Source organism: Leopardus geoffroyi, chromosome B3 (genome assembly GCF_018350155.1).
Source record: "Leopardus geoffroyi isolate Oge1 chromosome B3, O.geoffroyi_Oge1_pat1.0, whole genome shotgun sequence".
Lineage (NCBI taxonomy): Eukaryota > Metazoa > Chordata > Mammalia > Carnivora > Felidae > Leopardus > Leopardus geoffroyi.
The window spans coordinates 26,180,584-26,194,811 of record NC_059337.1 but is presented as its reverse complement, the minus strand read 5'-3'; the positions used below and the strand labels follow the sequence as shown (position 1 = coordinate 26,194,811).

At 42.2% G+C, this 14,228-nt stretch overlaps 2 protein-coding genes across 3 annotated transcripts in view; one reads left to right on the top strand and one right to left on the bottom strand.

Moving 5' to 3' along the window:
* The window catches only part of GABRA5 (gamma-aminobutyric acid type A receptor subunit alpha5), an 82,788-nt gene extending 68,584 nt beyond the window's left edge, over positions 1-14,204 (bottom strand). Inside the window, exons 1-3 of one of the 2 annotated variants that reach the window (XM_045448930.1) lie at positions 14,139-14,204; positions 12,495-12,553; positions 11,953-12,109 (exon numbers count right to left, since the gene is read on the bottom strand). In XM_045448930.1, coding sequence (XP_045304886.1) covers positions 11,953-12,038 — 86 coding nt within the window. In that variant the 5' untranslated portion in view covers positions 12,039-12,109; positions 12,495-12,553; positions 14,139-14,204. Of the gene's footprint in view, positions 1-1,736; positions 1,832-11,952; positions 12,110-12,494; positions 12,554-14,138 lie in introns of those variants that run through there. The other variant, XM_045448931.1, reaches the window with a different exon arrangement.
* GABRB3 (gamma-aminobutyric acid type A receptor subunit beta3) overlaps positions 1-14,228 on the top strand; it is a 469,312-nt gene that overhangs the window by 59,904 nt on the left and 395,180 nt on the right. The gene's annotated exons all lie outside the window — the stretch shown is intronic.

Below are 14,228 nucleotides of genomic sequence, written 5' to 3'. Positions count from 1 at the left end.
GTTCTTGAAACTTGGGTCATTTTTATCGATTGCATCTAAACAAATCAATTTTTTACTGCTCTGAAGCTATTCCGTTTTGAATGAGAGAGTATAAAGTTCTTTTGATCTAATTTTCACATCATCATTAACTGCATATAATTGAATCTCTAACAATCTAAAATTCAGTCCTGTTCATATGCAGCCCACGGATACAATATTTTACTCTGGGACTTAGTGTTTGAAAATATTAAATTCCCTTTTCTCTGACATCCGCTGTAGTTTCACACTTTAGAATGATGAAGAACTCAGTCTCACAGACCTAATACCTGGACAAAAGGCCTTAATACTGCCTTCCAGATTTGTGAGAGAAAGAAACAGTGATATTTTGCATTTGCCCAGTTGCGTAAACTGCTCAAACAACATCTGGCCTCACTGTCCACCTCGTACGATGTTCATAACTTTTATCAGTAAGTTTGGTCATTCAATTCTAGGCTATGTCTAAATGTCCAGTTTGGGGGCAGGGCCAGTCTTCACTGGCTCTCTAACTTAGAATAGAGGGGAGAGCATACACACTAGCAGAAAAAGTATATTACTTCCATGTGCAATCTACAAAAGACAAACTTGTAGAAACATAGTAGAACGGTGGTTACCAGGGGCTGAGTGGGGGAAATGGGATGTTGTTCAAAGGGTATACACTTTCAACTAGAAGATGATTACATTCCGGAGATCTAATGTACAGCATAGTGATTATGGTCAACAATATTGTATTATAAGCTTCAAATTTTCTAAAAGATTAGATCTTAAATGTTCTCACCACAAAAAAGAAATGATAATTATGTGACATGATGGAGGTATAAGCTAAGGCTACATACTGTAATATATAAATGTATTAAATCAACACATTATACTATCAATTATATTTCAAAAATTTTGATTAAAAAATAACATCATTATCAGAAAAAAAGAAAAGAAAAATCATACCAATGTTTCAAATATATTTTTCTATGTTATTTATTACCTGTTGTGAAATGTTCTCAAATTACATTTGATCCGAACAGCCTGAAGAGTATTAGGAGACAAATACTTAACTACATCACTGACCATTTGAGATATTCCCAACACTGTCCACTTGTGGGGGTCATCTCCATGACCACTGCTTTCCTTGGCCCTCTGATGCACTGCTTCACCACAGTTTCAAAGAAACACAATCCCATTTGGCTCTGAATCCTACTTCACAAATACCCAAATCATTGCCAATATCAATCCAGTAGGATGCAAAGCTTAAGAATCCCAAATCTCACCTTCTACTTATTAGCCAGAATTTTTTTAAAGGTGGGGGGGGGGGCTATTTATACCCCTTCACACATCATTACAGTTTTATTGGAAAAGTTTCAATATGTGCCCTATTCTGACATAAGTGCTTCTTGTACTTATCTGTGGGCCTATTCATGATAGAGCTACGGCTGGGGTTTGCTGTGGCTTCTCTGTATTTACTGAGGATAGGACCCAGGAGGTAGGAAACAAGTTCTAAAAGAATCTCTGAAAATGCTTTTCAGAGCAGGAGTCGAGGTTTTCTCTCAGGACCAACTGGTAGCCCTTCTCAGGTCATAGGTCATCCTAAAAATGACTAATTTGCAGCATGTGGTTATGAAATGCACCATTTCCACAATCATGGAGACAAAGGCCCTTTTTGTATCACAGAAAGCAAATGATATGCCTACACACAGGAGAATCTCACAAATGTCTGGCAAACTTACCTGTTCCTCTCTCAAGGTGCATAATCTTCCAGGGCTGCTTCTAAGGTACAGAGTAACTTTAGCTTGCTTTGTTCCATTTTGATTAGTTGAAGCCACTTGAAACCAAAATAATACAAAAACACTGGGCTATGCCTTCAATGAGCAATAATGCAAAGTTACATCTATGAAGTCTCTGGGTAGAAACACAAGACTCCCTCATCTCTTTGAACACTCACTCCACTTAGGTTCAGAAGGCAGGCTTGAGCTTGCCGACATTCCATTTCAGAACTGTATTGAGTATAACCAAAGAACTCTGCTGATCCTTAGGTCAACTGTAAATACACAATTGCTTCAAAGATAAGCTCAGCTCTCTGGGGGAATGGATTTTTGTAAGCTGAAACAAAATCCATTATGACTGACAATAACCTTGGACATAATAGAAATACTTGAAAATTTTGGCAGCTGACACTTCAGTATTAGGATTAATTAGATTCTCTTAAAATATGAATTGTTTCCTTATATTTAGTGTATATTGTCTATAAAAACATGTCACATTTAGTCCATGTGAATAGTTCCAACACTGTCAAATTATTGATGTTCCAGAAAGGGAGTCCTAAAGGAAACGCAGAACCAACCATACTTGTTAAAACACCCTGATTTCCTTGCTCAAATATTCGTTCTTACAAAAGATGCTAGGACCTGATCTCTAAACTTAAACACTTTGCCAATTATTTTAGCCTGAAAAATAAGGAAATTAGGTCACTAAGCCCCATATTCTAGCCTGAGAAAAGAAGGTGGTGATTGTTAAATGGGCAGGGACATGGGTGGGCACAGTAGGACAGCAGAGTGAAGCTCAGAGGTGTGGAAGGTCTTCTCAAAAAGCTACACAATGGTACCCCATCAGATAAGTTCTGGACTGTTCAGACACTTCGGAGGTGAAGTGGAGAATGAGAAATTAAAATAAATTTCCTCCACTAGTGGGTTTAACACACTGTTTAAGAAAAATAAACATGAATGTCTTCAGAAAGGGTAAACTCTTGCTATTGTGCAAATTTTCCACTTTTCCCAGTTGTCTTACATCTGACTTCTTCAAGGCATTTGATTTTGGACTCCTGCATTAGCTTCATTCTGATTTCTAGGCCCTAGAGATTTGGCTTTAATTGCTCCCTGAGAAACAGCTACAGGTATTATTATTATTTTTTTTTTAAGATTCCCAAGTGATCCTCATGTGCAGCCATAGTGGAGATCAACTGCTCTAGGACTATCTAGATTGGAAATGGAAAGGATGGTTTGTAAGCCAAGTGCCAGAGTGACTATAAATGACCTCAGAGAGCTTCTCTCCTCCATTACATCTTCAAGAGGCTGTATGATGAGCTCAGTGCTTATTCCAACAGCTCAGGCCAACAAATGTATTTGGGATGTCAATCATGTATGTTCCTGGTGTTGTGGTAAGTACCGAGGATGTGAAGATGACAAAGATGGTATCCCCAACCTGTCAGACAGAGCTGTGTTCTAAGAGAATCAGTCATGTTCGCAGAGGATTTCAATAGCACATCGTAGATGTAGGGATCTATGTGATACATAGGACATTCTAGGAAAACAAAGGAAAGAGAAGGAGCTATGTACAGTGCTAGAGGAGGAGAAGAGAACTGACCTGAGACTTTAAACATGAAGATCTAGTCTCAAGCTAAAGAAGGAGATGTTGAAGGGGTTGTGAGCAGTGGCCTCAGGGTAGGAAATGATGATGTTTGGAGAGGGTAGTAAAGAACCTTGGTGAGTAAAGTAATGCATGTCAGTGGAGAGCAGCACATATCAAACCATAAAGGACTTCACATGCCATGTTGCACTCCTAGGGTCAGTCCTGAAGGTAGTGGGAGCTTCAAAGCAGTTAGACAGGGGTCACTTACTTTACCTGTGGCTCTTGGGCACTTTGCAGATGACGGACTTGGCAGGGGCAAGGCTAGAGGCATGGAGGCCAGTTACCCAGGCAATTGCAATGGTGATAGAGATGCAGTTGCTGGAGCCACCAGCAAGGTTTCTTAGGGAAGATGTGGGAAGGAGTCTGAGCACAGCAGGATAGGGAATCCCAAACAAGTTACCCCCCAAATCAGACAGTTACCACACAGAGTTAACCCTGTAGTAGAATCCATGCATTGCTCTGAAAAGTGAGTTGCATTATTAATTTAATCTCAGAGTAATTTTGTTCTTGAGGAACTGTGAAGGATTTTACTCCAATATAACTTTATCTCAGTATTAATAATTTCTAATGATAATAATAACAATAACAATATGTTGCAGATTCCATCTTTAAAGGTATTTCATTTTCCAAATAATGCCTGATGAGGTCTTATTTTGGCATTTAAAAGGGTACAAGTTCAAGAGTTATGTCACCCTTTCTGGGGTTTAGAAAAGTCTGTTGAGTAATGTACCACAAATGGTGCTATTGAAGGCTAGGAGTGATGCATTTCTTTGTGATGTTATCTCTGCTTATATTGACAGCCATTTTTGATTTATATAAAATGGGATCCATAATGGCAATGAACTTACTTTGGGAATGGAACTAAGTTGCTTTTAAGTGGCAGCTTCCCTGTCTTCTTAAATTGCATTTCTTTCTGCATTCTTTCCACAGCATTTAATTACTTCTAAGAAATATATCTTCAGTTTATTTGCTTGTCACTTTAATCTCATTAAATAAGTACCTCTAAGTGGCACCGTTGTGTGATGTTTCCCTGAGACATCTAAATTTCCACTGCACACCACTTTAACCATTTGAAAAACTATATAAAAGAAAATAACAAACATGGTGAACACTAGCTAGACAATGAAAGTCAATCTTAAGTTTCCAAATAAGAGTTGTCCCCTCTTGTGGTGGAAACATGGACTTGAAATGTGTCTCATGTGGACGAAGTCATGGCCATGAAACATTATGTCAGAACTCTTAGATTGTTTTCACTGCCATGGGCCTCACATCAAAGGTGCCCCCAGCCCTGCCTATCAGCTCCCTAAATAGTGCTCAAGCCTACCCCTGCTGGCACCCTTCATGTAGTCTCTTTACTCTTGTCTATTTCACTGCAGCCCAGCTCAGAGTCATACCGCCTACAAGGTAAAAAGTCGGTCTCCCATCTCATAGGCCACACCCCTTTCATCTAAACCTACCCACTTCCCTAGACTCTCCCCAACCACACAGGATGCCCCCTGTGTGTGATTATGCTGCACATGAACCATCCTGGTGTTTATTACACATGGTTTTCCCTCCATCCCTAATAATTCCTATCATCAATTACATTTGTTGTAACATATCAGGTCTTTAACATGTCTTTCATTCACCTTATATTCCCTTCCAGTTAGCATTCCATTCTTTGCCCCTCTTCTACTCAAAACTCACTGAAGAGTTGTCTATACTAGAAATCTCTACTGCCTTTCCTTCCTTCTCTTGGACCCACTCCAGTCTGGCTTTCACTGCCTACATCCCAAAGAAGCCTTTCTTCTGGATGCTACTGCACAATGCCCAATCCAACAATCAGCTCTCAGTCCTTATTTGACCACATCTCCCTTCTTACAACACTTCCTCCTCTTGGCCTGAGGATTCTGCCTTCTTTGTTCTTCCTATATTCACTGACCTCCTCCTCTCACTTGCTCCCACCCCCTTGCCTTCCTAAACTTACACAGGGCACAGTCCAGGGAACTTTTTTTGGTTTATATTCAATCCCTAAATGATCTCAACCAATCTAATGGCTTTAAATATCTCCCATATATGAAAAACTTAAAGTTCATGTCTCTAGTCCCAATCTTTTTTGAACTCTGGACCTCTGTATCCAATGGCTGTCTGGCCACTTGGATATCTAACAGGGCTTAACATGTCCATAACTGCACTGAAGATTTTCACTAGAACCTTTTCAACTACTGTCTTCTCCAGCTCAGCAACAGGCAATTGAATCTGTCATGTTTTCAGGTCAAATACCAGTGGGGGGCGGGGGGGTCATCCTTGACTCCTTTCTTTCATGCCCATGTCAATCTACTAACAAACCCCACTGGCCAAAAATCATCCCTCCCCTGGGTCGCTGCATTCGCCTCTTAACTGCCCTGACTGCTCCTTCCTTTACTAACCACCCCTGACCCAGATTCTGTTCTATCCTCCACTCAGCAGCCAGAGCAAGTTTTAAAGTTTAAGTCACATTACTGTCACACCTCAATTGGATCATACTTCACTCCTACTTAAAACCAATCCCAGACCTTCTTTGACTTACAAAATAAGAGCCAACTGCTCTTCCTGGTACTACCTAGCATGGCCTACAAATTCTTTCACCATATGACCCTTTCCCCCACTGCCCCACTGGCCCTCTGATTATGCCTCTTACCAGTCTTTCCTTTCAATATCCTGGCCTCCTTGCTGGGCCTACCATCCAAGCATGCTGATACACTCGCTCCTCCTCTCACTTGTTTAGCCTTCTCCATGAACTGCACTGCTCACATCCTCACATCCCTCAGATGTTTGTTCAAGCATCTACCTTCAGTACACTCACTGTCTCCTACTCTAAATAATTCTTAATAGCAATTGTGACCCAACTGACATGTAAAAACCAGAATGCACCCTCCTTGAAGGCATGCTCTACTCTGCCCACCACAGGAACTCAGCACCTAGAACAGTGCCTGGAACATAGTGAGGACTCAATACACATTGATGCTACTAGCAGCAGGGCAATGTTCTCCACGATGCTCACATTGTAATCTCAGTTTGTGACTATGGATGTACTACATTATATGGCAAGAAGACTTTGCAGACGTGATTAAAGTTATTGACTTTGCTATGCTTAGGCCCTGGCCCAGCACCAAGCTTATCCTGTAGGTTTAGCAAACTTTGGGTGTCTCCTGGTCACAACATCCAGAAAGACAGCTAGCCTATACTTAGCAACCCCTCCCTACCTGGCCTTGTTTCAGCATTTAGCATACATTCAGCAACATATCCTTCACATCAGCCCTGTGACGTAGGATCCATTATTAACTCCACTTTGAGATTAGGAAACTGAGTTGCAGGCAGGTTTAGAAATTCCTCTGTAGCCACACAGTGAGCATGCAGCAACAGAGATCAGAGCAGCCTGACTGCTCTCTGTCAAAGTGATACCTAGTGCTATCTCTATAAACTTAACAGGGGTCCTAGAATAGGATCTAGTTTGATTATAGAGTGATGGCCCAATTTTTTTGTTTTGTTAAAATTGAAAATGATCTGGTCTTGGATTTCATTCATTTTTAGGTTTGCTTTTTGGTTTTGAAATAACTTGTTAAATAAATACAAATGAAATAGAGTTTTCAGTGAACTGCTAAAGCCTGTTTCCTAGCATATCTTACTTTTACTATCATATCCCTTCTCTATAATATTTTATTTCATAGGACATATTTTGTGTTTGATTTTATTTGAGCTGTGGCAGACACACTATCTTTAGAACAGTGTTATTTGAGTTCTAGATTAGGACATTCTTTTGTTCCCAATCTATAGATTTCCACCCTCATCCTTTCCCTTTTGATTGCACCTTAAATATTAGACATTCTGGAGAAGGTCCTGCAATGGAGAGCACTGGTCCAGGCCCTGAGGCCTGATATGGATCCTGATTCTGAAAATTTCCCTATGCTTTCCAGCCTGAACTCTTTTCACTTACAAAAGGAGTTTTTTTTTTCATAGTAGAAAATTAAATAGTACATTTTCTGAAAATGCTTTCTAGAAATGAAGGAAATATAAACCCATACAAACAATGATAAGTATTGTTGCTACCAACAGAGTTCTATGATAAGATTTCTTTTTACTTTTGATTCTAATATTTTGTTCTCAAATTTCACACAAATTAAAATATGCATGTTATGCAATCTCACCTCTGTAAAAATCCAAAAGCCCATATTCTCCTTCTCCCCTTGAACCAAGCCAGTGACTCATCTTGGAGCTGATCGCCAGACCGGGTCGGCTAGGTTGGTGCTGGCCGACTGTCCTCCTAAGCTTTGCTAAGCTCACTGCCTGTTGGCATGAGGAACATGCTAAAAGTTTCCTCTATAGAGCATGTAATTGGAAGTATTTTCTTTTGGTACCTTAAAAAATGTTGGGCATTACTCTGTAGCAAGGTCTTAATCACCTGAAGACCTTAATCACCTTAATCACCAAATTTTTGCTATATGCAAGATCTACCTTTCTGATCTCTGGCCTTCTCTAAACCCTGCACTTAAGATGTCCCATCACCTGCCAGTGTCCTAACTGTTTAGGCGGTGCTTCTGTGTGCTTTTTGATAATTATTACACTGACCATTTGTCCTGGACCTCATGAACCTGCAGCCACAGTACAGGAAGAACTTGCCATCTGGGGATTCAAAAGAGAGAACTTGCCATTTAAAAAGACATTGTGAGTAGCTGAATGATTCAGAGATTGCACTTTCTGCTCAAGCTAAAAGAAAAGAACCATCCTTGAGAATGTGTATGAAAAAGCTCTCTTCATGAAACCAAAGGTACAGGTTAGCACATGCATGTAGTCAGATAAAGAATAACTTTATCTATTCATTTTCATAAGTTACTTCTACAAGAGTCTGCTTTTAATTGCTAATTCTAAAACACTGTTTACCAAAGTACATTGGAATGGTAGCTCCCATGTAATAAAATTCTAATGCACTTTTTCTTTTCCAATAGATAAACCTCTAAAATATATTTAATACAAATAAATGAATGGAAACAGATTTTACTATTATTAAGTTGATAATACTCAATTTTATCTTATAATTATCATTTGTCAATTGATTCCGATAAAGTGATTTTTCAAATGATGATAAAATTCCAGTTTAAATTTAATATTATGCATTTTGATATTATATTGATTCAAATATTGTTTCTGTGCTAGTTTTTCTATACCCTGTACTTCTGATTACTGGTCTTATTAAAATAATTATAATGATTCAGTCTCCAAATGTGACATAGCATAAGGCTGACAGTTAAATAAGGCCTCTGTCCCATTATATGTTTGACTCATGCTCTGTTATGTAACTTAAAACTAATAAAAGAATTATAAAGGCTATTGAAAATGAGCTGCTGGTGACTCTAATCAAATCGAGAGAAGCAAAAGAAACAATACTCATATACTTTAAAAGCAATTTCACGTTAATTATCATATAATTACCAAATATATTTTACTTATCAGATTTATAAATTTTCTGATTGCCAAATCCACATACTTGTCACAAACACTGAGTATAACCTTGTATATGCACAAAAGCTCACACTTGCCTCTTTCCTTTGGCTCACTGACCAGTCTTGTGTAACCCTCTTTACCCTCCACCAGTTGTCTGGTTTCTTTTATGTATTTGCAGGAGTCAGTATTTCTCTTGTCCTAAAATGTTCAAGTTAGGACCTTGCATGCTTCTTCTTTCATCTCTATTTGGAACCCAATCACACAACCTCTTTAAGGAGGAAAGACAGAACTTACCACTACTCTTTTCCCCCCCCTAATCTCAAAACAAAAAACACTCTCTACCCCAATGCATAGAATAGCTTTCAGAATTACATTCCTTTCCTTTATAGATTTGTTTGACTCAGACCTACTAGCAAGCTCTGTTTGGCCAAGGACCACGAGGGTTAAATCACTGAGGAGTGCTAAGTAACAAATCCTAGCAGTTACTGCCTGGGTTAGCCCCGCTCCCCGACTTTCCCTTCTCTAACTATAAGACTGGGCTAATGATGCTTAGCTTATAAGGTTCCTCCTAGGATTTACCTAAAACAGATAACATAGCAATAGGTGCTCCATATTGTGATAGCTATTGTTTTGTCAAGATTTTAAGTCAAATGAGTGTTAAGAAACTTTTTTTTTTTTTGCAATTAAGAAAATCATTCTTAAGTACATTTAAAGTAATAAGCAAGTGGGAGGAGCCTCGTATAATAAAGGAAATCAATAGAAACTTGTGCTCCCAGATGTTAAAATGTCTTTTGTGGCTGGTTGTTGAAAGCCACACCTTGCTAGCCAGATTTTTGAAATCCCCCTTCCCATTTTGCTAGACACCCTACTTCACTAAATGCAACTAAACCCACAGGATCACAAGTTAGAAGCAGTCTGGAAACCTGACGCAAAATTCCACTTACAGGAATATCTTCTAATAGAAATAGTCTCAAATACTTAAAATAGTTATACGCAAGTATGTTCACTATAGGACAATTTATAACAGCATTATCGGAAAGAATATAAACATCCCAAATTAGGAAAATACTAGATGATGAAGCATTCATGCACTGTAATAATACTCATCCTTTTTTAAATCATAAATATTAAAGAGTCTGTAATAACAAAACGACATGAAAAAAAAAAAAGCACAGTACAAAACTGAAGGTGCGGTATGATCCCAACTATATAAAAATATCCATAGAAATAAGGGGAAGAAGACACCAAAATATAAAGGATGATAATTTCTGTGTGGGGGAATTAAGGATTTTTTTAATTGATATTCTGTGTCTCATGTATTTTTTGCAGTTAGCAGGCATTGTTTTAGGATGGACTATTGAGCGTATGTCTTAAAATTTCAAAACTCCTCCAGCAGCTAATTCTCTAGGGAAGTTGAAGGGTCCTATACCACTTGTTCAATGTTAGCTTCCAGAAACTAACAATTATCTCTCTATTTTGAAGCTAACTTCAGAAAACCACCAAATTAAGTAAGAAATAAAGTATAGCTGTGTCTAATGGTTAGCCTCCATATGCACATTACTTCATATTTCAGGCTTGCATCCACCAGGAAGTGTAGAAACTTCATGAGTATGCAAAGCACGATAACACATTCAACCAAAATCTTAAAAAGAAAACATGTTTCCAATCCTAGCATATTCCTTACCTCTTAAATATTGCTAAATATATGCAGTATGTCAGTAAACATACTACCTAATGTATTAACTTGGAAATGTAAGCACTGTGTTATGATTTTACTTACGCAGCTTTCATTCAGGGGAACACCTGGAACAACATACTTTATAGGACTTAACAGATGGAAGAGACTTTGGAAAGGAAAATTTTCATTGAACAGATAAGGAAACTGAAGGCAGGGCAGGCGAGGTGTCCACTCAAGAGGAGCAGCAAGGCAAGAATAACAATGAATGCTCTGTTCCAAGGGAATACTCTGAATGGCTGAAAGGGCTGCAACATAGGCATGTCCCGTGCTGAGGGACAGGCATGCCCCTCACTGACCTGGGTACCGGTCCCCATGTGGGGATGGTCACAAACCTCACTCCTCGGTAGAGACATGGAAATGTCAGAAGAGAAGAAAATGTCCAGAGGACAGAGAATGTCATGTACCTTAAGAGGGTCTTCCTTAATGGCCAGAGAGGTGTGGCCCAGAGGGGTCTCTGGGTAGCAGAGCCACTGTGTGCTTAAGATCCTTCTCTGATTTATATCAGTGCAGAATACACTGTGGAATTTTTGGAGCTGATTTTTACAGAACAAGTGCTTGGCAACTTTTGTCATTAAATTTAATTTATTAATTATGGTCCATCAACTTCAAGTTACAATCCTTTTGATTAGCTGGAATGGTTTTGGGGAGGAGAAAGGTGTGGAGGAATATCAGCACCTATACAAACATTTACCTGGAATGTTTGTTATCGCTAGTTTGATGGAAAAAAAAATCATAGAATGCGTACCCTGATACTAAGGCTGAAATGAAAGGGCTTAAAGGAATCGATAATGCCCTATGCCCAGGTGTGTCTTGCAGACCTTCAGACACGCGTAGTTTCTAATGTCTCCACTTGCATTCAGGTGGCTACAGTTCAAGGCCTTTGGATCAGGCCAGAACTGCTGCCAAGTCCTGTCAATTCCACATAGCGTGGGCTTGCCTTTAAAGGCAATCCCTTTGCATAATGGAACCAAGGAGGGCAATCAAAACATTGAACATTGTCTTGTCCAAAGCAGTAACTCCTTTATGCCTGCGAGCTTATGAATCTTGTTTTAACCTAAGTAGAAGAAAACACAGCTGATTCTGAAACCACCTCTGCTTCCATTTCTGAAAACATAATCTGCCTCTTTTCTCTGACTCGCTTCAGAGACCCCAAACGTGGCACAGCCTTGCTCAAAATGACAGTGTGGTATAGGACAAGGACTCTATTTATTTACAATAAACTGAAGGGCAGGGGACTGCAAAGACGGCAAGTGAGGGTTTGTTGATGTACTACTCAACAAAGTGTCTTAAAGGGACTTGTGCACTGAAAACCATAAAATAAAAGATAGATGGTAACTCACCCAAAGTGACTGGCTAAATTCATGGAAATACAAAAGAGAAGGAGGTTTTTGATCATGATAAAGCTAGAAAACATTCCATTGTCCATTCCCAATGAGAATAATAGTTGAAGCAGATGAATTTGGAATAACGGTTCCTTTCTTCAACTTGATCTTGAAGCTGAAAGGTACACAACAGGGAAAAGCATATAATGTGATTTTTTGTGTGTCCATTCCTGAAATCATATCCTACTGCTAGTACGCACAATTTACAAAGAAAGAAACCTGGCTATCCTTCCCCAGCACGGCTCCACAGCAGGTTGTTACCTATGTCCACTGGGCAGTAAGTTGGGACATGGAAAGGAGTTACAATATGTCTTAATTTCTTTCTACTTTTATTCAGAGTGCAGACTCATTCTCCTAATTTATTTTTTCCACGTTTTACTTTGTTTTACTTTTCAGCTTATTATCAAATGACCGATTAGTCCTATTATTAGAACAAACATCTGAAGTTATCTGATCAACTTATTTTGCATTTGTCAAATCCACAAGTGGAATCATTTTACCTTTCTGAATATTTGCCACGCGTTCAAAGCCAGCAAGCTACTCCTTGTTCTGCAATGTGCTGAGAGAAAGTATGTGGAAAGAGGGGAAAAAAGGCACATTTAAGAAACAAAGCTTCTATAGGATCACGATAATATAAGAACTGCTTTCAAAAGAGGGTTGCCACATTCTCAGCATTCTGTCCCCATAACTAAATAAGTTAATAATCCCTCCATTTGGGGAAGTCTCTCAGCTCTGTGCCGGGCCCTAATTAATGCATTTGAAGTCCAGGCAGGCACAGTCCCTGGGCTCTGCAACTAACCTTAGGGAAAGAACATATTTCTCAATATGCGCATAACGCAAATAGGTGCACATGATAGAGGAACACCGCGTGTTCACAAGGAACATTTTCCCAAGGAGACCCCAGGCAAACTCCGGAACTGGGAAACATACAACAGGTACTTCCACCTCAGAAGCGAAGGCCCTCGTGTCAAGAAGGGCAGGGTGCCATGCGGTGGTCTCCTGGGCGCGTGTCCTGAGCCTTGTCGCCAGACCCGGGCCGGAGTCGGGGCGGCGAGCACTCCGCGCTGCATGCGGGAAGCCCGGGCGGCGCCTCCTACTGCCCTCAGCCCTGATCCAGGACCCCCAAAGAGAGGCTCCGCTCCCACGGTCCCCTGACCGCGGCGGGATCTTGCGGGCGCAGGTGGGCTCAGGGGCAGCATTGCGGAGCCGCAGCCTGGCCACCCTGGCGCCGGCGGCCGGGCAGGGTCGGCCTCCCGCCCTGTCCGCAGCAGCGCGCCCCGCGCCTCAGTCTCGCCGACCCTTCCCGGCTCTTTGCTGGCCCTCGTACTCTCCCCTGCTCCAGCCTCAGGTCTGAGCCTCCTCAGCGAGAAACGCGTGCTGCAGCGGCGGCTCTGAGACCCCCGGCCTCAAGAAGCCCGCGCGACCCACCCGCTACACCCCCGCGGAGTCCGCGCCCACCCCGCCAGCACCTCCGGGACACCACGCGCCTCAGAGCCCCGAGGCTGGCGGGGCCCTCCAGGTGGGCAATTTCGCCCCTCCGGCTCCAGGGACGGCGGCGGGTGTCCCCATACCCCAAGTCCTACCGGCGGGCCCGCGGTAGCTGCGCCCTGGTGCCCCGTGCGGCCGAGCCGCACAGCTCAGGCCGCCCCTGCCCTCCCGCTCTGCCTTGCCCCCGCAGTCGCCGGGGGAAAGTTTGCGCTCCAGGCTGCCCCAGGCGCCCCGCCTGCTCTCCACCTCCCATCTCCAGCCTTGCAGTTCGAGGCTCGGGAGCCCGGAGGAGAGGGATGCGTGCCCGGCCGGGGACGCCCTTCCTCTCACCCTCGACCGCATCTTCTTACCCCACTGCCGGGGAGGCAAGCCGTCGGCGAGGGTGCCGCCGCCGCCTCCGCCGCCGCCTCCTCCTCCTCCTCCTCCTCCGCCTCCTCCTCCTCCTCTCCCCCGGCTGGCAGGCGCGGAAGGCCGGTGCGGCGTCACCGCCCCATGCTGCCAGCGCGAACTTGCCCAGTTCTCCTGGGCCGAGCAGATCAGCCGCCCCGCGCTCTCGCCGCCGCCCTGCGGCCCCGCTCTGCGCCGCGCCCGAGTCCGCGCGCTGCCCCGTTGCAGATCCCCCCGCGCCCCCAGTGCACTCTCGCGCTTGCTCTCACCTCTCCTGAGCGCCACATGTCGTCTCTGGGATTGAAGAACGTTCCTCTGCAGAGGCGCTCCGGTAGAGGCCGCCAGACTCTCACCAAATG